Below are 26,359 nucleotides of genomic sequence, written 5' to 3'. Positions count from 1 at the left end.
TCTGCAAGAATAGGCGAGGACCGCAGTGCTGCGCGGTGCAGCAGAGCCCAAGACCAGCGCTCCCTTTTGCAGGGCTGGCAGCTGTGCTAGCCTCCGTGTTCAGGTGTTCCTCTGCAAAAAAAGTTGGCAGGAAGGTACACACTGATTTTTGTGGCCGCAGGAAGACCCGAGACAGTCAGATAGTTGGTTTCTAGATGTTAAACTAACAGAAGGCAAATAAACTTGTCTATGAGCCATCAGATGTTCCTGCCACCAGGGCTGTCGGGTAAAGACTGGGATCTCACAGACAAGGTGGAAAGCTGATGCTGTCATCTGGACAGAGCGGAGAAAAGCCTGCCTTCACTGCTTTCCCTTCCAGGATGTGAGCATAGAGCCAATGCACATTAGACAAAAGGCCTTTGGTCTTTCAGTCATGTTTGACCATTTGGTCTGAGTTGACCGAAGAACATCCTCCAGCAGAAGGACAGGGATAGAACATGGAAGTGTAGTATAATTAAAACGTGACTTAAGGAAGGAAAACAACACAGGAGGTGCATCCCTCTAGTTAGCCTGGTTCTGAAGAGCTGATAAAATAGTTCTGGAGCTGATGGGGGTGTTGAAGCCCAGGTGGATATTTCATAGTACGAAGAAGTGTCCTCTTCCCCACCGGTGGGGCAGAGCAAGTGGAGCTGCCAGCGGCAAGGAAATGAGTGCTTGAAGGCATGACCTGAGGTCAGAAGAAAACCTCTCTGGTTAAAGACTTTCTTAGTCAAACCCTGGAGCAAAAAGGAGCAAAGAGAGGGGCAACACACTCCAGCATCCAGTGCTAAGAGAAGCAAAGACTCACTGACACAGGCAGTTAAGAGCTGAGCATGGCCAGGTGCTTTTGTGGCTGGGCATGCACCACACAGGGTAGGATTCATAGATGCCTTTGAGGATAACTGTAACACCCCTGAATACGCAGACACACCTACTGTGAACACGTATGCCATTTTTGGTAATGAAATGCTGCAGGGCCCTTGGAATAGGCTGCTACTTACATCCAGCACAGATATACAGTAAGCTAAAAATACCTTATTCTTAATTTCCTGTGCTCCACCTGTAATCACTGAACTGGCAGGGAAGCTAAAGAGGCTTCAAACATGGCCATTTAACTGTGCCTTTATAGCTGATGCTAACAGAGAAATCCAAGACAAGAGGATGCACTTAACTGTCTTCTGTTTTAACCCAGCTAAATTCAATAAAGTTCTGTTTCTGACCGAATATTCACTGCAGCATTCTGACTTCAACTGGACAAGAGTTATCCAAGAGCAGAAGGAAGACAATCTTTGTAATCTACTTTTGCTTTATCGTAAGGCTGCAGAGTGTCAGCTGGTTTAATTGCCAATCGTAGCGTCACACCACAGTGCAGTGATCCCCAGAAGGATCTGAATCCAGTATCTTTTCTAAAAGCCGATTTCAGAGCCTACAACTTCAGAAATTTAAGCCTGTAAAACAGGAAAACACATTTATGCAAAACCAGTTCTAACAGTGTAAGAATTATCCCTTCAAGACTTCCCTCCCTGTTAACAGTTGAGATTGCCTCCATAATCCACTCAGTTTAGAAGAGCTCAGTTCCCTTCTTTCTTCAGATAGTATCTCACTTCCAAGCAGCATACGCATCTTTGCATCACCATGTACGCTGGGGCAAGTACGAGACAGGAAAGCAAAGCAAGTTACAGAAACGCAGCGCCCGTCCTGTTCCAACTGCACAAGGCTGCCATCTGCAGCATGCACTGATGCAGGCTTTGAACAGAAGCAACTACTATTATTTTTTTTTATAAATAAAAAAGTTTATTAAATCATTTAGACTTGAAAGAAGTCACAATAATTAATGCACTCAACAATTATAGCAAGTGCATTCTGTACACCACCAACCCAAATGGATTGATTCTGTATTTTATAAATAAAAATTAACATATTTACAATGAGAAATAAAAGCATGGCATTAGGCAGTTAAATTAGCAGATTACACAAATGCCTACCAATTGATTTTTTTAAAAAGTACAAATCTACAAGATTACATACGACACGTATGACTTCATTAGGTTTAAATTTTCAGAATCACAACATTTTCGTACATAATTTTTACTATGGCTCTTCCAACCACTGCCTATAAAACCCCCTTTTTTAATGGCAAAAAGCTCCTTTTCTTTCTCTACAGATTTATCTGTATAAAATGCATTCCCTAAGATCTACTATAGTGCAGAAGTATGAAACGATTTCCTCTAATGACTGGCTATGAAGAGTGACATTATGTACAACTGTGGTAATTTTTTGCTTTAAAAATAGTGCAGAATCCCAGTTTACCCACCAGGGACAAAAATGGAGTCATAGTTCATTTCAAAATCATCTTAATTTCACCAAAGAGCAAGTGATCCAGATAGATACTCACTAGGCTTAGAGACTGTAATTTGCTCTATAAAAATACAGTATTTTAATTCTATTTACATGTTACAGATCTCTCACTTACCCAGCAAGCTGACATTTACAAGCTTCTAAAAAACCCAATAAACCCAAAAAACCGATAATGGAGCACAGCATTGGTAAGCACAGTAGCTGAACCCATCCACCTAGGAGAGCTAAGGTAAGAAAAATGGAATGTGAAAAGTGTGGTTACTGGCTTTCGTTGGCTGTCAAAGTAAATGAAAATCTGTCCAACACGTCTTATACATTAAACATGGCAAAAAAAGTTTAAGTAAACTATTTCCAAGATAGACATTCTGCATCATAGGATCCTTCTGCTGAACAATCCCTGTAAAACCTGCTGAGTGGAAGAAGTCATCCTGAGGATAGTTATTTGCTTGGTTGTCTGGAATGCTTATTTCCTGATAAACTCATTGTCCGTGACCTCTGCCTAAGCACTGGTTTTGGTGGGAGTTCCAAGTCTTCAAATACAGGATTTTCAATGATTGCTGCAGCCTCTGGTCTTTCAGTGGGACTTGGAGAAAGCATGTCCTTCACCATGGTGTACTAAAAGAAAACAAGTGTTACATGAACCAGTTCATAAATTCTTTCTTATTTAATGTTCTGACTTCAATTGTGGCTGTATGAACAAGTGGAAAATATCCCCAGCTGCTCTCTAAGTAATTTGGTTATTACTGCTTTGGCACAGCAGCTAGAATTGCATTAAATATTTGAAAATGTATCACTGTGCATCTCTTAGACTGTCTTTACTGTCAAGGACTCCAATCAATTCGGCAAGTCAAATCTGACCGAGGATTCAATAGAGTTATAAAACCTTTACATTATTTGCAATGAAAAAATTTTTAAAACATGTGAAGTAATTTATGAGTAATTTTTAGCTCCATGTTTAAGCTGCCATGTTTTAAGCCACACAATAATTCTTCACAGTGAATTAGACCTTCTCCTTTAAATATACAGGTAGTATGAATATTTGTCTCAAATTTAATCAGAATTAGTGTCCTCCTCCAGCTGAGTACAGCACATCACATTCCCCCAGGCAGCTTACAGCTGTGAAGCAAGAAAGGCTATTCTCCTTTAGCTGCTGGTCTGAAGCTACCATGAACACCTGAAAACATCTCAGCTTGCAGGTTTTGTACATCACCTCCTTTTCATCTGCAACCGTACCACTTTAAAGATCTGACTAATAAGAACACAGCACAGTTTGCTCATATGGTTTCCCACTTGAGAGATCCAGTTCCTGGAGTGAGATCCCATGTGGCCATGGTGCTACCTGCAGCCCGGTCTCCCCTTTACCTGTCTAGAACTCTGGGCTTTCTCTTTGTGACTATGGATTTGCTGCAAGAAATCACATCAGAATGTACGTGAAATGAGTGACTTCAAGTGACAAAGGGAAACCAGGTAATATTGTATAGTTACTGGAGGTAAACTGTGTGACAAAAAGTTATCATCATCCACATTATTGTCATGTTATAGCTTTGAAATATAGAAAAGTACAGGGATAGAGAAATGCATCTTAATAACACAAAAGGTATTTTTTTTTCTCCATTTTTACCTGCAAAGCAATTGGAAAGCAAAGAAAAAAAAGCTACAGTTAAAGAAAAAGCTACAATTAACAGCATCAGATATACTTACCTCTTGTGCATATTTCTGAGTGAACAATGGTGGAAACTTCAAATTTCTAACATCGCTTAAGGTCTGCAAAAATATTAAGAAACACATGTAACTTTTCCAAAATACCATTCTTTGGTAGTATTACTCTATTACTCTTCAAAAAATATGCAAACTATGCAAACAAATCAGCCTGATGGAACACAATACTTGGTTTAAAGTCTTGCTTTAGTGGTTAAAAATCACAACATACTTAAATGAGCAAGTTGCTGCTTTCCTAGGTATACAGACTGCAATAGGAGTCACGGTACAAGAATTCTGATCTCTGCAGTTTTAAGTCAGCCAGATACACAAACTTGTACTTTCTCACTTTGGCTCAACAAAGTCAACACATCTGTGTACCACCCATAATCCCCAAGATCATCTACACCAGTATTAAGACACATGAAATGACTGGCTCTGTCTTAACAGCGTAAGCACTAGTCTTTATTTAACATCTATGGACTAAGGAACCTATCTAATAGCAGTTCCGAAAGCAGCTCATGTTGTGTATTTCTGCATCCTCACAAGGTAGCTGGTCTCCTTCAGTGTTTCTTCCATAACAAGCACATTGGCTCCATCTAGTGACAGTAATTTTCCCATGTTCAGGCACACAATTATTTGCAGCAGGCTACCTTATGAATTTAAGTTCTGTAACTGCCAGCAATCCATGACCCATTTTAGCATGTTTTTAGCACAATATTTAGCACTTAATTTCTTTTAGGAAGACACTCCTTTTGCAAAAGTTTGAGCACAAAATATAAGAATTCTAAAATTAAAACAAGATTCAATTCACTATCACTCCACTGAAAGTATAAACTGATCAGTTAATAGTGATGGGCAATAGTGAAACTCCTGTTCAAGAGAGCTGAGTTTTATGACAATAAAATGCTTCAGAAAAGTGTTCTCCGTCTCTATCAGTTCAGTCTCCATTTAGTGATCTGTTTTCAAACAACTGATTTGGAAATAAATTGCACTGCCATAGACTGACTGCTAACAGCCTGACACAGAGGCAGGGCTCACACTCCTCATCCTCTGGGGGTTGTTCCAGCCCTTTGTCACAGAGTCCTAGAATTTGCTGGGTTACCTGGTCAGGCAGAGCATGTTTTGCTTCAGCAAGAAGTGCTAATGCTTGCTGTGCCTGCTGATGCCTACAAAAACTTCAGTGTAACAACTTGGAAACAACTACTAAAGTAGGTAAACTCCAGAACTTGACAATAAAGGGGTGGAGCTTTCTTTTGATTTTATCAAAAAGAGTGGTATGAAAAATCACAGGAAGTTAAGGGACTTTTTTTACCCTCTTATGAAGTAAAGCATCAGAGTTAGATGCAATTTAGGATTCACTCTGATTACGTGCTTTGCTTCTACACTTGGGTCAGAAACTAGAAGGGCAAAGCTTATAGTCTCTGCTGCAGGAGATCTTAAGAATCCAGGATAACTCTTTAGTGGGTATGTGTCTCAGTAAAACTGATTCTATTTAGGGAAACTGAAATTGGTTTCAGTGCAAGGGGTTCAAATTAAGCACTGTCATTCCTCCTCTAGACTACGCTCTTATGTACCATAAAAAGTCATTGCATTTTAAGCAAGAGAATGCAATACCAGCATAGGTGAAACAATTGGTCAGACGGTATTCATGGTGTGGTTCAAGTTGCTTCTTATATCTCTGCTAAAAGGAATTCATCTTCACATGAGAATTTAAACCCCCCAAACACATATAAATGACAAACACAAGCTATAATGACTCCTTCTTTCCTGCATAGGCCACTGGTCACCATATACAAGAGGAAAAACCTTTCTGGCTGTAGTCCCTGTTCTCTATGAACTTGTTCCTCAGAAAGATGGATCTTACGTGCATTTTAACAGCAAGGAAGAGTCGTAACGCACCATCAAACCTCACAAATTCACATTTGATGCAATGAAGGTCATCAATTACTGGGAAAATTGTGCTTGAAGTCAAGTGAGACTCACAGCTAAGAATTACTATAGGAAAAGGAAAGCGATTTTTCACTAAATGCTTTGGGTAAAGAAGCACTGCAGATGCAAATGAAGGAAGAAATCATAAAAATGCACAGCATGGTTCCAATTCTTGAACGAAAAACAAGCTGGCAGGCTTAAAGTCACAAGCTATATTTGTTGCTCGAGTTCTTGGATATCCTAGTTCAATAGTTTCTCTTACTTGGCTTGACAACAGAGGAGCTTTGTAAAGAAATTAAGGCCTCAATTCAACTGCACACATTAGGAAGACTGCAATTTATTTTCAATGATTCAGGGGGTCTGTACAAGGCTGATAAAGAAGTTGTGCTCCTAATTGCAAGGCTTTTTCAAAACTGAAAAGAATCTCTTGCAAGTGTTTCACCAAGCGAATAGCTATTTTAAACAAATGATCAAACTGAGGATAATCCAATACCATACATACCCTGACTCTCTCCATCTGTGTGCTGAAAGGGTAAAGCAGCTCAAAGAGAATGAGTCCCAGAGAAAAGATATCCACTTTGTGCGAATAGGTGTTCCCACAGATCTGAAAATTCAAAATAAGGGTTAGGTCATTCAAGCTACTCACTGTATGTGATTATGTACAATGTAAACAATGCCCTTTGAAGTCAACATATGGAAGTGATTAGCCCTGTGCAGAGCTGAAAACTACAGGACAGGCACATTGGCAAACTTCATCAAATGAACATGGCTGAGCAAGGTCCTGAACCTCAGCTCCTCTTTGCAGACCCAACTTCAAAGCAAAATGTTTCAACTTACTTAAACCTCATGCACAACAGTGTGCCCTTGCTCAATTAACTTGAATATTATACAGTTATCTTTCTACTACATTAAAAGCATGATAAATGAATGCATCTGAATACAAATCATTAGCCACTTTTTTGCTACTATATATATATATATAAAATATTAATTTTGGAATTCAATTTAGCTCAAAACTCTACTTTGGTGATAAAGAATTTAAGTAACTTGATTGCAGCAATTTACTAGAAAGAGTGCCTGATCTTTGAGCTCCTGGGAATTCAGGCATCTTCCAGGCACTGCCAGATACAGCTGTAGAGCAGAGAGCACAAACCTGTTCTGGGCTCATGTAGAGTTTGGTCCCTACTTGTCCTGTGTGCCTGGCATAAGCTGGCATTGGGGTAAGTACTGATTCCTCCTCCTCATCTTGGTCCATAGCAGTTACCAGTCCAAAATCCCCAACCTTTACTATGTCATCCATTGTGAAAAATATATTGGAAGGCTAAGAAAACAAACAGGTGAAAAGAAAAAACACACATAAGTAATAAACAAGTCTCTGTGTTTCAGTAAACACAACACTTTGTTCTAACTCAGATAAACCACACTGTCAAGGCTAAAAATGCTCATTAAACATAAGGTTAGCAGAACCAGCTAAGAATCTTAGCTCTTCAGGAAAAAGGAATTACTCCTGCATTAAACAGTCTCCCTTCCTGAAACACAAACTGCTCATTTCTTGTCATCCAGTAGAGGTTTACTAGCACTACATAGGTCTGCTGAGTAACACAGACAAAAGTCAGCAGCTGTTGGGAACAGCACAGCTAAGTTATCCAATTCTCCATCACATGGCAAATTCACACCAGATGCTGGAGTTCTGACTCCTAGTCTTTTATTCTAATCTCTGAGTACTAAACTCATTCACCATATTATTAGCCAGCATGTAGCACATCATCTTAATGTTAAGTTACAGATACATCAGAAGTCTGGGAACAAGATCTGCTTTTCAGTTGGTACTGTGCAGTTTAACTGTGGGAATAGCTGTTTGCATAACAGAATTAAAAGTTTATTTTTGACAGAAGTTTAAGAACTTTGCAATTCACAAGAGCGGCACTAGTGACCATTTGGCTTAACTGTCCTTCTGCTTGTTTGCCATGTACCGCCATCCTTGGCTTAACCTACTGATAAAAGAGGCTGGAACTGAGATGCCCCCTCGCTAAAGGTACCTATCTCAGATGGTTTTTCAAGAGATTTGCCTCTCTTGATAGAATACCTGGCTGATAGAATAGCACACACCAGACAAATGATTATTTCTTTGAAACCTAGCCCAGTATAAACCAGACCAGGAGTATTGCTCTGCCTCAGTTACAAAAACAGACACACACACAGTTTTGGGGGAAGAACAGACTGATCCTGCAAGGGGGAAGAAGCAGCAGGATTATGTACGGGGAAAGGGCTGACGCATGGTAAAGAGGCAGATGGTGCTGGGCAAGCTCCCCTCAGAGCTCCTGGACCTTCAAGGGTGGGAGAACATAGTCCATGCTTTGTTGACGTAAGTCCTGGAACAGGAGGAAGAAGACAGACAGAGGGCAATATTTTTCCACAAGATTAAAGGACTACAAAGCTGACCTATTTCAAAGTCCACCCAACTTCCTCATTTAAGGACAAACCCACTCTGTGCAAGAGAGAAATAAGACAGAAAAAAGGCTTCTTTTTTTTTTTTTTTTTAGCAACGGACAGCTCTGAGATAAGCACTACAGAAACAGTTAGATAAAACTTGTTAGTTCCACTGTGCCCACATCCTGCCTCTAAAACTGCCTTCTGAGCCAGGTCTTATCTCCCGCTATATTTTCCTGTAATGAACGTCATGCCCTTTGGAGTCACTGCTCATTTAGTGCACAAAAACTACTACCCTGTAAACCAAAGGCATCTCCAGGCTCTCTCTGAAGCATTTATACGGCACCCACCCTCTGATTGCACACCCACGTTGTCAAAAATCTCTGTATCAGATTTTTAACGCTCAAGGCACAAACGTCTCCATTAGGGATTTGTATCCCATTGCCTTGATCTCCATTCCCCTCCTCCTCCAATAAACATACAAGAAGTCAACAAGATCCATCTTGCTTTACAGAGCAAAACGCTTCTCAACAGGAAGTTTTACAGAGCAAAAAGCTTCTTAACAGGCTGAGAACAGGCTGTCTCTGAATGGGCTGGTGTATAGTTTCTACAAATTAAGGAGAATGGCCTCTCTGCTATTGGAAACTGTCAGCAAAAATAAGCCATCAAGTCCACATTCGGAAAGAGGAACTCTAAGGGAGATGCACAGTTTTGATTTAAATCAGAAGAATACAACCACTCTCTAGTTTAGTTATCTCGCCACTTGCACAAAGAAATTTCTCTCCAGATTCTTCAATCAGAATAAGAATTCCCATTTTCTTCACAGATATGAAAAAGCAACTCACATCTGGAAGACTACTGTTTAATTCAATTAATGCTGCGAAATGTATCTAAGACTGTTCTTACAGTTCTATGGAACTCAATTTCTTTTAAGCTGTCAAGCATGACTGACAACTTATCCTGGGAATAACAGTAAATTCACTTCACAGACAGACTTCTGTTTCTGTACTTGATTTTCTCCAGAAGAATTTGAACTGTGACCTATTCACTCACCTACCTAAATTCCTGCCATCTTGTCATTATGGTATCTCTGATTAGTAGGAGCCTCATCAATGCATCTCAGTGTGCACTGTTGATGTAAAATATTTAAAAGATCTTCTTGAATCTTTTAATATGCATGCATACAAATTTATTTTCACATAGGTCAATGAGTTTTTGCTGGTGCCAATGGGAGCAAGAACTGGCCTCTGCTATCAGGTAGCTCTGCCTCTAGCAAAGAAAACATCTTTGCAGGTTATTTGCTTATTAGTGCTGGCACGAACTTAGAGTTGCATGACCAGTCTCTTGGACAAATTACAAGATTAGGTGAGATATGTTCCTAGGAGCTTCTGAAAGTTACAGAAAAACATTAAATATATTGGCTGTTGTTGTGACCAGATTAACATGTAACAGACAAATAAATTTCCAGGATCCAAGAATAACATCTATACATGCATGGGAAGTTTTCTGAAGCAGGAAGTTGTTCATTCAGGGAGAGCCTTTCCAAGTTGTTTATACCAAGTAAACAAAATGAAATCTCTTGTTCAAATTGCTGCCAATATTGAACTTCTAAGATGTTCCAACAAAACGCTACACAACCGCTGATTAAGACTAATACAGCTTTAAGGGAAGATCTACATAAGCTTTACTGAACAGTGATCTCAGTAAAGACTGTAGAGAGTTACAACTGACAGTATTGTTAAGAAAGGTTATTAATTAACATGTCTAGCAACATATTAATGTAGGGATTTGATTACTTTTCTGGTCAGTTTCTCAAGCACTGAAGATTTTTCAGATAACTGATTCAAGGTAATTGCTTAATGCTGGTGGGAAAGAAAATACTTGGATGGGTTCATGAGTTTTTCCAACTTTGACATATCCCTTCAGTGTTACTGAATTTGACTCCCCTTTTACTGCCACATCTGAGATGGCATTTTAATCTTTTGTTTCTACTGATACCAAATGATTACCATCCAAGAAGCTACAACAATGGTTATAATCATTTCAGTATTTAACTCCATTGAGGTAGGTATTAATGCCTTCTTAAATAAGCAAAGAGAAACAGGAACTGCCTCTCCACTGTTTGGCAAAAGCAATCCATTTCTCAAAGCTTATAATACTAAGACTAACTTCACCTGGGCTCTTTAATTAAATTCTGGTATTTGATAACACATACTGACACTTCCAGTGCTAAAAGTTCCAGCAATATTAGGCACTAACATAGTATCAGAAGCAAAAACGAAAGAAAAGCTACGAAAAGTTACTCCTGACTTCAGTTAACATTAAACACCAGAAGGTGAAAATCACCTTTCCCAGTCTTAACTGTCTGGATGTTATCAGATGTTAAAAAGATTGAATTCTTCAGAAAGCTACATTATGATAGTTGGCACTGACTTGGAATTCAAGTCCAGGACAGTTTACATTTCAATCCTAGAGCAGTAATAACTTAATTTTTACTTCCTCCAACCAGGAGTAATGCTACTGCTCCTAGGCAGTATTGCTACATAAAGAAGGAGGAAAATACCAGAATTAGAATCATAGAATCATTTAGGTTAGAAAAGACCTTTAAGATCATCAATTCCACCCGTAAACTTAACACTGACAATTATCTGCTTCACTTGAAACTGTAGAACAGGATCCAAAATAACTTTCTCTGCCACACAGTTCAGCAATGAACAACCCTGTATAAAAGAACCTGAATTAAAAATGCCATAAAACAAATGCAACTGATCTGTGCCAGGTACAAGAAGTCTTGCTGTAAGAAAAACTTTAATTGCAATAATGAATGATTAATGTTTATTTCCTGGAGCACTGCACTTCCAGATTATTGTAGATATGTTAACTCAGCTTTTTTAACACCCATGTTGAGCTCACTGATAAGAGTCAACTATTTTAGCGGGATTTGTCTCCAGTGCCATATTACTCCCCCCCCCCCCCCCAAAAAAAAAATGTTATCTGTATCCACACACTCATGATCTGTCAGTTTGAAGCAGACCTTGACACCGAGCTAAAACAGCCTGGCACTGCTGTATTAGGAGCAGCCAAATTTGGAATTGCTGATGCTCAAGTTTGTAATGCAGTGGAGGGACAGTTACCCTGTGATGACATTTGAGTCAGTCCATGTGTTTCAGCACCAGAGACTTTTGTATGATACTTTGGGTACAAATAATTCAAGTTACGATAGCTCCAAAGATAATCTCACAGTACTAAACCAAAAAAAATTTGCCTATATGACACAGCCAGTGGGATAACTAACCAGTTACAACCAGAATTTGGAAAGCTCAGGCATTCAGTGATGATCATGCCAATAAATAAATCAAAAAAAAAAAGAACAAACCCCAACACATTTCCTACAGTAAACTAAGAATACAAACCTTGAGATCCCTGTGCATTAATCCTTTGCTATGCAGAAAGTCAACTGCTTCAGCTATCTGCAGAAATATCTGCAGACACTCTGTCCTTTCCCTCTCCTCTATCATGCATCTTCTGCTCATCCAGTCTTTAAGGTTCTCTTTCCGGCAGAGCTGCATCTGGATGTAAAGATACACCTTTGGAGAGGTGGGCTTGACTTTTTCTGCAGTATTTTTAGAAAGGTCCAGGCTTAAACTTGTTGGCCTTGGTGGAGAAACAGAGAGGGGACTTCCTGAAGCAGACTTCTTGTTATCAGATTCCTTTGTACTTTTTGCCTTATCCTCAGGAAGACTCTCATCGTGCGAAACATCAACTTTATCCTCCTTACTAGAAGCATTTCCACAACCAGAATCCTCAAACACAATAGAAGAGGAGGTCCCTTCCCTCAGGTGTACAACAGGAACAGCTGAAGAGCAAATTTCCAAGGAGTGATCCAGCTCATTATTGTTGATAGTACTGTCTTCTACATCACAGCCTGTAAGGACGCTGTCCTGAAGGTTGAATAGCGGATCTTCTGACTGGTTGTCCCTGTTGTCCATGGCAGAAAATTCCAGAGGAGAAAACTGGCTTCCAGATGAATCGGACTGACCACAGGGTATTCCCACGGACCTTACCCTCTCCGATGAAGTGGCAATAACTTCAATGTGCTCCTTTGTAGAAAATGGCTCTGTTCTGATCTTAAATGATGGGACATCCATCGGACTGGGAGAACTGAGTGGCCAATCAGTGCTAGAAGAACAAAATTGAGAGATCAATACTACAGAACTTCATTCCACCAGAAATGCATTTTCAGAAGCCCAGGTTTTAACAACTGCTATCTCTGAGAACTGTGTCATACCATAATCGTAAATGACTACCCAAGTGTGGGAATCACTAATAACCAGGATTTAGCATCCATTTTTCTTAGCAAGGATGATGTTTTCTCACTGAGACAAGAGTGTTGATAAAAGGAAAATTTAGCAAGCTCTACTGCCTGGATTCCCAATGTGCAATCAGGCTCATCTTCAGCTTGAAAAAATTCAGTCCTTTAGAACATGCATTGCAATAACTATTTAAAGTGCCTTGGAAGAATTACAGCTGTGAAATGGTAATTTGATGCCTGAAATATAAAGGTCGCTAGATTCTAAAAATTGTTAGGCATGTTAAGATGTTATTATGAGACCACTAAATAGTCTTGTATTAGGCCTCATTCTTTAAATGCTAACATAGACCCGCTTTTTCCTTTCTCTTAACATCCTCTAACTCCTTTATCTAATTTTCCATTTTTAATCTACTTCTACCAAGCTTTATAAATTGTCACTCTGATTATCCCTCACATATTTCTGCTGAAATAAATTCATTGAAGCATTGCAGTACTGAATCAGATCCGTCTAAACCAATACAACAAAGAGGAGGAAAGCAGTGGAAAGGAACAAAGAGGACAAAGATGCCAAAGTTTAAAATTGACTCACAGTAGCAATGCTCCAACCTTCCAACCACCCAAAGATTCAATTACAGAAGTTAAATTAAGAAGTACAAGATGTTTCCTCAGTGAAAGAAGGACCTTAACACAACAGAGGACTCAAAAATCAAAAGACGCCACGCACAAGTGTGATACATTTTTACCTTGTTCAATTGAAAAGTTGACAGGCTAAGTTAATAACCATCTCTTTCCTACATAGCCTCTCCATCTTCCTGGATCATCTACCAGTTCTCCCATTCTGTTGATGTACAATCTCAAATTCAGTTGTTAAAAAAAACCCACGAGTTACCTTTCATCTTTTAACCACTGTTCATCCATCTTTTCCTGCCATCTCTCAGGTGGAGCTTCCAGCCATGCGTTAAAATACCGAACAATACCTGGATGCTCAAGTTTAGCTAATGCTTTGACTTCCCGCATCACCTTTTCACGAGCCAGCTCCCTACAATTTGGGGTGAGGAGAACGACAGAGACATGGTCACATAAAGCAACAGCATAGTACAGAAATTTCTGCAAAGGAATTTAATCAAAGCTAGCCCAGAATAAACCAGGCCAGTAGTATTGCTCTTCACAACAAAAGACAGATATGTCTTAAATTCCCCAGAGTAACTCCTTTAGGTTAGAAGTGTGGAGGAGCAGTACGTGCTCATAACGGCTAAGTATTTAGTTATCCCTTTTCTAATAATTACAGGCAGCAAAACTGAGAAGAAAAGGTTCATCTTGCTCTCAACTGTTTACAAGGATAGAAAAAAGACCACTAACAGCAATATTCTACAGGGATGTAGAAGACACTGACACAAAAGAAGACAGACAGTAATACCTTAGTATTTCTTTTTTAATTGGCATAATGTAAGGAGACTGCGTAAATACTATCTCCGTTCTACGGACAGGAAAGCAGGTAGCCTGGTATGTTATTGAAGTAAATAATCTCTCTTCATATGACCGTAACTGGATCAAATGAAGTCAGATGGTTTTATTTAATGGGTTTGAATATGCTTGAAAAAGAAGAATTTAGGCTACCTTAAATGTCTGAACAAAACCTTTAATCTTAAATAGTCACGCTTATTTAACACATTCAAAAAAATAGTAATTCTAGATTTCATAGCTTTACCCCCTCCCTCTACTGGCCTGCCTGTTGCTGTTCTAACTTGAGATTTCCAGAAGCAGTGTCTCCCATCTCCCACTAAAAGGAACTGCTGCAAGCTCTGTGTAGGGTAATTCAGCAGCATGGCTTGACCACCTATGACTGAAAGAAAAGGTAGGGGTTGTGGGACCAGAAAATGAAACAAATGGACAAATGGAGTCAGAAAAGCTGGTGAAGGAGAGAGAAAAGAAAGAGAAGGTGGAGTAGGAGAGGTAAGGAGAGGAAGGAGAGAGGCAAATTAACAGCGCTACAAATAACTGGTCCTGTTATCAAAGGCTCTATTCATCAAGGAAATCAAAGGAGTTCCCATGTAGCCGCAGCATCCTCACAAGGGTCCTGCTATGCAAGTATTTTAGCCAAGCAGGTCACCCTTCTGCTGCGATTACATATGCCAAATTCTTGATGCCAAAACTAAGTCAGCCCCCCCATTAAAAAGTATGTCATTCACCCTAATGTAGTATCTGGGAAATCAGTTCAGGAACAGATGGTTCAGTGTAGGATGGGATCCCACCATTCAATTCATTACTCCTCCTATATTGCAACAAGCTCATTCATTACCTGTTAGGTAAACGGATACGTTTAATAGCGTAGTTGCAGTCATCCACTTTATTTCTGGCTTCAAAAACTACTCCAAAACCTCCACGACCCAGACACTGAATTGGTTCAAAATCTGTCAGGTATCTGGGAGGAAAAGGGTGTGAGGAAGGGACAGAAGAATGGAGGGAGGATAGAGGAGAAAAATGCATTAGTATAGATTGAAAAATAAAGTCATTTAAAAAATAATTTATGACTGAGAGTAAAATATTTCTGCATAGGCAAAACACAATGAACAACTCAAAGCGTTTCTTATCTTTTTTCCCTGCTCACCCACTGAGGCAATCAGATGGTTACCTATTTATGAAATGGACAATTGCTGATTATGCAGTGTGTATCACAACCCAGCAAGATCCATTATGCATGCACAAAACAAACTGAGGAAGTTTTTCAGAATATCAGGTTGCATGCTTACTGGATCATGGACCTCGAATCTGTAGCCCAAGTTTCTATACCCAAACTAGGTGGTGACAGCTAAGTATTTTCTAAGTCATGGTTTGCCTTTAACCTCACCCCAAATAACTACTTTTGCAACTAGTCCCTCTAAGCGTCCCTTCTGAAACATCACTGTTCTTAAACCTCACTATCTTACTCTTCCTCATTTTAAATACTCTAGTTCTTACTTTCAGGGAGTTACAAATGTACAGGAAATAAGTCACATTTTCTTCAGAGTATCATGACATGGCCCTACACACCCTTCTGTCTTAACCAACTCCTTCATAACAGCAACAAAGGTTTGTTCCAAATATAGTCTGCTTTTTCTGCAGAGTATATAAAACATTATCAGTTTCCATCTGCAATTGCCTTTCTCTGCTTTAATCCATAAACACAGAAACAGAGGGAGTAAAGACTGATTAAGACCTTCAAGAATCAATCTTCCATTTCACCTATCAGCAGGCAATACGAGAGCAACATTCCTGATCACAGGTATCCTGTAGACTCTCCAAGACTGCTTAGACTAATCGTAACGGCAATCTCCCATCAGTAATGGGGTGACAGGGTTATTTGTGTCAGTTGCCGATTATCCTGCGAAATCAGAGGACTAGGACAGGTAAGAACAAGTGAACACCTACTTTTTCCTCCAGATAGTATTAGTTGTCACACTGACTGAAAACCCTGTACATGTTGCATTGAACTGAGCTCACCTTGACACGTATCCAGAGTTCTTGACATCACTCCAGCTGCTGTCTTTAACATCTCCACAGGTGGGCTCATATTTACTATCAGTCTGACACTGTGTTTCAGATTCCTTCCGCAGCTAACAAAGGTTACCAAAACAAGAACAAAAAACAAACAAACAAAAAATTCAACTCCTTGAGTACTTGAGACCAGTTTGTAACCCTAGATATGACATTCAATAATTTCAGTGTAAATATCTCCAAAGACGTCAGATAAGGTTGAAGCAGTCTAATCTGCTTGCTGAAGCAGTCAAGCAAATTGTACATGGCAGCTGACAGCCTTCACAGATAGATTAAAGAATAAATTTAGACTTTTGATTTTGTTATCTCATTAGTTATTAACTTATTAATACTACTCATTGCAGACTCAAAACCGAAAGAAAAGGCTAGAATAATACCTTCTGTATTCAGAAAAAAAAATACTTACTCTGCTGTAAGGATGGGGATGGAAGAGTTTGCGTACAATAAAAGTTGTGGCCACAATGCAAAATACAATGGTGCCAACAATTTCTTTCCACCAGTGAAGCAGAAGAACAGGATCTTTTTTGCGAATGTTTTTGTAATTTGTATCATCAAAAAATCTGACAGTGATCTGGGTGCTACGTTTATTTCTCTCTCTCTTGTAGTAGGGTAAGTAATAACCATTATCTGTGTATAAAAGACAGAAAGAGGGCATAGGTTTATTTGCAGGTAATTACAAAACAATTTTGTCTTCTCATTAATAGGTTTCCTCAAGAGACACATGGTATTTTTGTTTGCATGCCCCATGATTTTAAATGGCACATAAGCAAATTCAGTTAATCAAGGTTGTGGACTCCATGGCAGCTAGGCCTCCCATCAAAGTTTACTAATTCAGAAGGACTGACCACTGATAGCTTTAAACCAGAGTATCTTCCATATGGAAAACTTTATACCTCCAGGCTGAGTCTCTAGCACTGTTAGCAAATTCTGAAAAAAATAATTCACAAGCTTTTACCGCTCGGACCAACTCTCAGTGGCAGTGGCAGTACACACAATACCTCTGCAGTAGGAATTTCTGGCACTCAGAAGTGCTTTGTGTGGCACTAATTGTACATACACTGCAATTTGGAAATCCTAGTTTGGGCAATAATTTCCCAGTTCATTAAATGTTAAAAAAATACACATATTTAAGATCAAACATATGGCCATTTATTGAATTTCACAGATAATAAATGGGCAAACCTGGCTATTTGAAACAGTTCAAAATTTGGAACTTCCACCTACCATATGGATACTGCAGAACTGAAAGTGCTCCATTACTGTACTCTTCATGAGAATACTTGTCATTGCTGAGACACTTATCAAACTCATCAGACCCCACCAACACTGGAGTCCTGGAAGGAGAATCTAAGCATACAAATGACACAATTTTCTGAGCTGAATTGTTATAAAAATTCTATTCTTGTATTAATTTAATGAGAACTCCAATTGCATTATCTTAGAAAACGTCTCTTGGACCAGATCATGAGAACCGAAATTAATCCAAGGAAACATTAAGAAGGGTATTTTAAGGTAACAGTTACTTAACACCTCTCCCCCTTGCCAAAATACTAGTTTTGGACAAGTCAATTCACTCATATTCACATCGCTGCAAAAAACTACTTCTTTTTGTTGAAAAATTTGATTTAGAAGACCCAACACTTCATTACTAAAAAAAGACCCTGTCAAATCCATACTAAAAGAAAGCAGACATTAAACATTTAATTAGAAAAAAATTAAACAATTAATAAAGCACAGAGATAGCTCCTGAACTGGTTTACAGCTGGAAACATTAGACTAGTTTGAAACATATTGGAAATGAGAAAGATGTCCTGTCTTTTCAGAGCTAAGACAGTAAATGAAACTCTGAGTTGTTACTTACGGATTAAAGGTTTCCATTTGATTTTGGGGAGAGGAATAATTGCATTATCGTTCCTGGATTCCAGAGCCTTTGGGTTGGTTGGGAATTTCTCAGAAATTCTGACTGATGACTGAAGATACAACTGGCCCCTGTACATACCTAAGTAATAAACCAGAGAGCGTATTAGTCTTGAGATCTCATTCTCTTCACTCCTGAATAAAATTGCCCAGTTAAAATACATGGTTAAAAACATTTCTGAAAATGTTTCTTTATATTCTGAGAATCTGAGATACTGATTCTGATTGCTAGGCTGGACGAATTCCAGTAATATGTTCCCTCTGTTCTAGAAAAGCAAGAGACCAGGACATCTCATTTTCACTGTTGGAGAGCTGGTACTACAGAAAAATGCCAGCAGGTTTTAAGAGCTATAAAGAGTTTGGGCTTTGCATAGGTAAGACTTCTTTCAAACTTCCTACCCTTGTTAATGCTGGTACAGATTACTCCTCAACAGCCATTACCAGGAAGGCTGGAACAATCTGGCTTCTTCCTAGCGTTATACTTTATCTGTGTAACCACTAACAGGAAAGCTACAAGGTGTAAAGACTTATAGAAAAAGGCTAAGGCAAACAAAGTCTTAGAAAACCAAAGCACTTTTACCTCCCAGAGACAGCTGAGAGGAAGAAGGACCTGGAACCACTCTATTTCAAATTGTCACAAACCACATCAAATGAATTCTGACAGCTGGATGAAAACTTAGTCACATAAAATCTTAACTGAAATTTCTTCATGGTAAGTTACCATAATCAGTGTAGAGGAAAAAATGAATGCAACAAATTAGCGTGCTGGAGGGAGATCCTGCTTATTGCTTACAGAGCAGTAAGACTGCCTTGTTAACTATAAACCTATCTTTAAAAGTTTCAAGACTTTCAATCATCTCCAATGTACTGAAACTACAAAGCAGTGAACGTTTCAGAATCAAAATGGGAAAGATTTACGGTTTTGAAATGTTTTGGTTTTGAAAAATAAATAAAAAAAAAAAGGAAAAAAAAATCAATCTTTTAACTATCACTGTTTAGGCTAAACAGTCATACATACTAAATTCTGCCATAGCCAAAGGCATGCTGTACCTTCTGTAATTGTCAGAATTTCCAAGATGGGTACACAGAACTCTAACTGTGAATGACAACAGCAAAGATGACCAGAGCAGGCTAGGAAGAGATGAGAACATATCTCTACCTTTTGAAGTCTTTAAATCAAGTCAAGGTGCCTTTTTAGGATATATGTTATTGAAGCCTCAATTTTGGGGCTTTATAAAGCAATGTGGGTTGAATTTAACAGCTTTCATTATGCAGAATATCAGACTGGACATGTTACAGCAACTCTTAACAGTAATCTACCAGTGCAGAAAGATCTCCTTTATTACAACCTCAACAGAGAAAAAAAATAACATTTACTACAGAAAATGCTGCAGTCAGTGTCTCACCCAAATAAACACTGGATTCTGTGGCCCCTCTGGCAGCTTCCACAAGATCTTCCTCATCTTCCAATACTTCATTGTTCGCAGTGTAACTTGTGTCATCAAATAGACTGATTGGAATTACTTTGCCATCCTTAACCAGCCATGCAGAAGCAATTGGAGTGCAAAACTGAAGAAGAGAGAGGTAACTGGAAAATTAATGTTGTATTAGCCAGATACTATGTAAGAATAATGCTAAACAATGTGCTTAAATTCCTTGGTTTAGTTTTTGTAACAGATGTAGCAGCTCAAAGTCAGAACTTCAGTTAAAAAAAAAAATTACAAGCAGATGTGTGCTTCTTTACAAACACAGCACCTGAAACCCAAGATGAAAGACCTCATCTATGATGCTGCAAAACTTCTACTTTTGTAACATTTAATATTCTGTCTTTTCCCCTACCTGGTATTCCCACTCCAGATGTCCTCCTTGTTTGTTAAAAGCCATCACCTTCCAGTCAGCTACTGAGACCTTTATCACTGTATCTTTCATCATGGCTTCCTGCTCATCCACATCCGAAATAATTTTTGTTTCTTCCTTGTTCATATTTGATTTAAAATTGCTCTCAATATATCCTGCTCTAGTTTCAATATCTGGGACATAGCGCAGCTCAAAGTGACCAACGCTGAAATTCCACCTTAAAGAAAAAGAGAAAAACTTTATAGAAACAACTTACATATTCCAAGGAAGTCCCAAATCCCTTGTCCAGAAGATTCTTAAACTGAATTACCTATATTTGGCCCGCATTTTCACAGTAAACTCTCAGACTGTCAGATGAACACAACTGTACCAGGAGGGGGAGTGCTACACCAGAATACAAACCAAACAAGCTGAGAAATCTTATCCAACATGACGATGGGTGAGTTGAGAAAACAACTGGTGCAGTAGGGCCAATGGCATTAGAGGTTTAGTATATGGAAAGGACAATTAAAATCATCAAGTAGTACAGCTGGGTCTGTTTAGTAGGAAAACGTTATTTAGCTGATGAAAGCAACAAGTATAAACCATTTAGGAAGCAGCATTCTACACAAGACTTAATTTGAAACATAAGGTTTTTCAAGCTGAGGGAGGGACAATGCCTTTTTTTTTTTTAATCCCACACACAACCTAACACAGGATTTCTTTGACTGGTACTTCATGAAACCAGGACTGCTCATGTCCCATAGGTTAACACCGAAAAAAGACAACTGAATAAGTAACACGGAGTTGTCTTGCAGAGCCAAAAGCTCTTTAATTTTTGTAAACCAAAAAATTAGGGCAGAAACTGAAAATCATTTTCAGAAAGAGAAAGAATAATTATTTTCCTTTTTCCATGATATAGACCAATGCTGTAGAGAAGATACAGATGGGAAAGGATTGCAAGTTTGTGTCTCCGACAGCAAGAAGGGGGAAAACATTTCCTGAGCAGTATGTTTGGTACCCAAAGTTTCTTAGGACCAGTCTGGCAACCACCAGGAGCCCAAACTGTCTCCTTAAAGAATTTACAACCTTATGGTAAAAGTTTGGCATATTTTATATACTCAGTTGATCTATTAAAAATTTTTCTTTCTCTGGATTAAAAACCCAGATCTATCCTATAAACTCCACAGCAGCCATACCGCGTCACCAGGAAAGCACCTCTGTTTCTGACTACAAAGACAGGAAGATTCTGGTGCACAAGATGCCATACTATATTTTTGAAAGAGATGTATGAAGGAAAAAGTATGTTTTTACGACATACCTCTCCCTGCCATTATCAGCCTCCAAGAACTGCGGAACCCAAGATTTCTCTTTTCAGACATCTGATCTGCTAATCTGTTGGAGTTCTAATTAGGTTCTCTCTGATAGACAACGGATGCACAACCTGTCAAATCCTGCTGCAAACAGAAGAGGGAGCAGGCGAACAGGGAATAACTAGTTCTCCACTAAATTGTTGGGCAGTTATTGTATCTATGTATGGCAACCAGCCTTTTAGATTTGTATTTTATGAAGTGGGAGTTGTTTGGGTTTTTTTTAGTAGAATACATGTCTGTGTTTTTATAGAAATCTTGATGTATTAAAACTTCAATGTGACAGCATTAGGAAAGTCACAGACTGAACCAGTTTCTACAGCTTGTAAAGAACAGACCACCTACGTTATGAAATGAACAAAGTAGATTTAAGAATGGGACTTTTAAAAAAATAAGACCGAAGATGTTTTAAAATATCAACTTAAAATGAAAGCTAAAGACATCAAGTATGAAAAACCAGTGACAGTTACCGTGAGTAGGTAAAGAACTTAAAAGTGAATCAGTAGGTCATAAGAAGACTTTTAAACTGTCTCCTTTTGTACAAAAATCAACAGTTGGAACAAACATTAGTGACATTTGCCTTGTGCAGTAGAGCAGTGACAAACTCTTTTGACGTATGCAAGGACAAGGAAAACAATTTTCATTTGATTTAGAGGGAATACATATGTGCACATCTTTTCTGTCTAATCATCTATAAAACTGAAGTTCAAGACATTTTTCAAAAGCAATGAAGAGCAAAGGGGTTAGATCCTAGCCAACAGCCTGGTGCATTCCTTTAGTTAACAATCTAAACTCCCTTGTGCAATTCCTAGACTACCGAGAATAAAAAGAAGGTAAACCCCTTAAAACATTACGTATTAAGAACTTATCTCTATTGGATTGTTTCTGAACAATTCCTATGCTTACTTTTCATTGCCACTGCGTGGTCCAACAGCACGGACTGTTTTCTGGGTTCGGTGTAATAGGAGTGTCTCTTCCTGCTCTGTTTCATCGTCATCCCACCGGCGACAGCCCATAGCTGAGCAGATGTACTTCACCTAAGGGACAAGGCAAGAGACTTGCACATGCTTTGAAGTTCTGAAGAACTTCAAGACAAATAAATGTAATCAACAGCAATATTCAAAGCTAACAATCCTTACAACATATCTTTGGCTCACAGGCTATTTGGAGCTCCGTGATTTTAGATGCTCAACTTGAGGGATGTTGAAAAGCCTGGTTTAAGAGATAAGGACTTTTCAGAACTCGAATTTTCAAAAGATTCTAGTAAGTCTACAGTTTGGGCTATTTTGACTACCTTTTGACTGTATTTTGCATGTATGCCTACTTCTAACAGAAAGAAATCTTAACTCTCTCTTTTCCCACCATTTCTATGGACATCAAGAGAACATTCCTACAAGACCCACAGCATAATTCTGCTTTCGTGCCACATTTGTCTCAGCATAACTCTATTAGCTTCAAATGAAGTACTATTGATTTATATAAAATAGTTCAGAGCGTTACACCTTTGCCTTGTCAGCTATTAAAGGGGAAAGAAGACCTTATTTAACTCTCACAGTGACACAGACTTTGCAAGAGTCCCGATCTTGAACAGAATTTGTATTATATGGGCAACTGTATTTTGAAAAGGAAGTTGAACACACTTTCAGAAAGTCTGAATCAACATCATACTGCCAAAGACAACAGACTGCCCAAACTCTTAATGAGAAGAGTAACACACTATTTCCTGTATGAAGCACCTTTGCTACTGTGAGCATAAGCCAGGAATCAAAGCAGAAACCGAAATTTCCACTTCTTGAACACTGGGGGAGGAGCAGTCTGTTGGTGCATAGTGCCCTCTGGTATCAATGAGGAAATCAAAATGATTTCATTAACTCTTATTTTGGATCTATGCTCTTTATCACTACTGACTACTCTACACCATGCCATAGAAGTGTTCTACATTAAAATGTATGGTCAAAATGAAAAACCCGATTTTGTGGAAAACAAACATTGGAAGTTTAATAGTTCTGAAACTTTTTCACTTGTTTTGAAATGCACCAACATTTCTGATTTAGCAAATGTCTGTTCTTCACTACACAAAGTTTCTACAAGCATTTTAATGACATCTGACACTAACGAGGGGGAGAGAGATGTCAATTCTAGGACTCTGAATAATGCAATTCCTGTGCTTTTTCTAGCCCTTTTTTCTTCTGTGTTTTTTCAAAATATACAACTTTTAACCAATGGATTTTGGAAGAAAAATACGTTCTGAACTAGTCAGATAGCAAGTAGTTTTCAACTTAATTTTTGGAGATAGTAAACTCACTGAAAACAACTTCAAGTCTTAAACTTTTGCATATGTTAAATGTTTTTCTTGTTTTCAACCAGCTATCTCTCATTAGTTCTGAAAAATCTGAAATTAGTTGTGAAAAAAGTGTGTCACCTAAAGCCTTCTTTGATATGCAGTAAGCTGAACAGCAAAGCTCAAGCAGAGCTATATGATCAAGCTGAACTCCTCTCCCAGCTCAGTAGAGAAAGGGGTCATCCCTCTTTTTTCCCCTCACTCACCTCTGGTCACAACCACCCCGTCCCTTCCCTTGTGCTAGCTCTGGCACTCCCCAACCCCTTGCTGAGCTGGCTACAGCTAACCCAGCACAAAACTAACCCAATAAGAAGTGAACAGTTTTCTGTTGGGTTAGCAAGTTAAATCAGCTTAGCAAAGTGGGAGACAAGTGTTAAAGCCAGCACAGGGGATACAGCAGGAGCTCACAGGCAGGAGAAGATTGCAGTGGGGGCTCAGCCATACCATCTAACTGCACCAGCTGTTAGCCTTACTCCAGCCTGCTGCAGCTGTTGCCCAGAAAACTCAGACTCTGATCTTTTGTGCCACGCAGTTGTACACTTGAGCTGTACTGCAGTTTCAATCTCAAGAGCAACCTATTTGCAAGACAGGGCTTGAAACACACACCCAGAAGGCAATTTTTCAGGCTCTTACCTTCCCTGAGTATGAGCTCAGCCCATAGGTTGTCAAAGACTTTCCCCCAACTAAGACAACGTCCTCGCCAAATTTGTAGGATGACTCGAGAAGAGATTCAACTGTGAAAGGAACTGCTTCCATGCTCTCTCGATCCCGATCCCACTGGAAAAGGTCCCCATCCAAGGAAGGGATTATCATCTTATTTCCAAATACCTAAAATAATTGAATTGAAGGTTAGCTACCATTTAACCACAATTTTATCAAAACACACAGATCACAAATGGAAACAGAAATGCTGTATAAACAAGTACAGTGCATTATATTCCAGTATCCTATTTTATGGTTTTGTATCCCAGAGTCTTATTTTTCAAAGTTATACTGAAGACAGAAAACTTTCAGGCATTCAAATCAAATCCGTATTTCAGTATTCTTAACTAAAAAACAGTTCAGCATGTGACACTTCTTCCACTTCAAGCAAAATATTTTAAAGCTCTATCAGTTGATAGATTAGTATTAATCCAAACTGTAGAAAATATAATACTGGGAGAAGCATTCTTGAAGAGACAGTCACTGGTTAAAGTGCAAGTTTTGCAGATTATTTGGGTAGTTTCAAGACAGTGGCATTGTAGGTAAAGTTCTACTTCGTTGTTTTTTTTCTGGAGCTAGTTTACTGCTAAACACAGAATCAATCACTCTCTCTAGATCAGAAAAATGAATTTGGTTTTAAAAGAAAAGCTGAGGCTCTTTTGCAATTAGTGACTACTCCAGAACATCTACTGTCCTGTAAAGCAGAGAGCGCAATTATCACTGAGATCAGAGCTCACATTTCACCTTTGCCTTCCCAGACAGTTAAATCTAACTTCTCCTCCCCAGAATTTCTTATGTTTTAGTATACCATTCCTTTAAAATTTGCCTGGCTTTTTGTTTAAACACACAAGTCAGAAAAAAAAAAATCTTCACCAGGATACAGCATTTCATCCATTAACACTGAGATTTTCAAGGAGATCCTAGTTCGGAAGTATGAGTCATTGTCAATGAGTACTAAGGGACTTATTAAGAAACTCATTATCAGCATGATAGACCATAACTAATACTGTGGAGCCACAGTGGCTGTGCCCATCAAGAACAGTGAGAAACCGTAGTCCACATAATCTTAGCTTTTGAGGATATGGATTAACATGGAAGATTTTAATGCTTTTTTAGAACCTCTGTCCATTTGGGCAGTATCCTACAACATAATTACATTAAATTCAGACACTTTACACATTAGGATTTAAAGACTACTTCTGGTACATGTATATTAGTCACTTCAAACAAAGTATTCCTGCTCAGACTCCAAGGCACAGATGGGTATTACGAAGCCACACAAAAGATCCAGAAGGTTTCTGGTTATTATTTCTGGAACCACTGTGAGGATCTGAAACCACTTCTCCTTCATGATTAAAATTCTCTATAACATGAGACTTTTTATTCTTACTAATTGGGTCACAGACAAGGAAACAGCATTAAGCAAAGCTGGGATTCACCTTAACAGGAAGGGAAAGACAGATCTTGTAAATGCGTGCATGTCATGACTGTTTGACACACCTCATTCAAAGAGAAAATTTAGGTGCGTTACCCAACAATGCTGGTGACTTATTTAAGATCCCTAAAGGATCCAACACTGATGCTTTCTGGCTTTGAAAAGCCTCATGATGACTGACAATTAAAATAAAAACTCCTCTCAGGAGCACAATGTGTAATTGAAGTGATGATAAAAGTAAACCGCCGAGAGTAGCTGTGAAGTGCTTTACAAAGCAAAATGAGGTATGTTCTTTCCCTCTCAGATATTCACCTTATGGCAAAACAGGCCAAACATCGTGGAAGAAACATTGCATGAGATCTGTGATGCACAAGAAATGTTGCATTATGGCCTACCATTGGGCAGGAAAAATAGACACACACACACGTCTATACATATGCTTACAAAAATAAACTAACAAAAAAGCAAAAAATTTT

The 26,359-nt window shown here is 38.8% G+C and overlaps 1 protein-coding gene across 3 annotated transcripts in view; it reads right to left on the bottom strand.

Moving 5' to 3' along the window:
• Positions 1 to 1,797: 1,797 nt before the first annotated feature.
• Positions 1,798 to 26,359, bottom strand: part of EIF2AK3 (eukaryotic translation initiation factor 2 alpha kinase 3) — a 45,548-nt gene continuing 20,986 nt past the window's right edge. For all 3 annotated transcript variants that reach the window (XM_075048707.1, XM_075048632.1, XM_075048544.1), the window contains exons 3-17: positions 24,380 to 24,574; positions 22,312 to 22,442; positions 20,039 to 20,273; positions 19,606 to 19,768; positions 18,144 to 18,281; positions 17,507 to 17,629; positions 16,689 to 16,909; positions 16,229 to 16,341; positions 15,048 to 15,170; positions 13,638 to 13,787; positions 11,850 to 12,615; positions 7,160 to 7,327; positions 6,509 to 6,610; positions 4,078 to 4,140; positions 1,798 to 2,991 (exon numbers count right to left, since the gene is read on the bottom strand). In XM_075048707.1, coding sequence (XP_074904808.1) covers positions 2,815 to 2,991; positions 4,078 to 4,140; positions 6,509 to 6,610; positions 7,160 to 7,327; positions 11,850 to 12,615; positions 13,638 to 13,787; positions 15,048 to 15,170; positions 16,229 to 16,341; positions 16,689 to 16,909; positions 17,507 to 17,629; positions 18,144 to 18,281; positions 19,606 to 19,768; positions 20,039 to 20,273; positions 22,312 to 22,442; positions 24,380 to 24,559 — 2,853 coding nt within the window. In that variant the 5' untranslated portion in view covers positions 24,560 to 24,574 and the 3' untranslated portion in view covers positions 1,798 to 2,814. The remainder of the gene's footprint in view (positions 2,992 to 4,077; positions 4,141 to 6,508; positions 6,611 to 7,159; positions 7,328 to 11,849; positions 12,616 to 13,637; positions 13,788 to 15,047; positions 15,171 to 16,228; positions 16,342 to 16,688; positions 16,910 to 17,506; positions 17,630 to 18,143; positions 18,282 to 19,605; positions 19,769 to 20,038; positions 20,274 to 22,311; positions 22,443 to 24,379; positions 24,575 to 26,359) is intronic.

This window comes from Buteo buteo, chromosome 1, assembly GCF_964188355.1.
Source record: "Buteo buteo chromosome 1, bButBut1.hap1.1, whole genome shotgun sequence".
NCBI classification, from domain to species: domain Eukaryota; kingdom Metazoa; phylum Chordata; class Aves; order Accipitriformes; family Accipitridae; genus Buteo; species Buteo buteo.
This window is presented reverse-complemented; position numbering and strand designations above follow the sequence as displayed.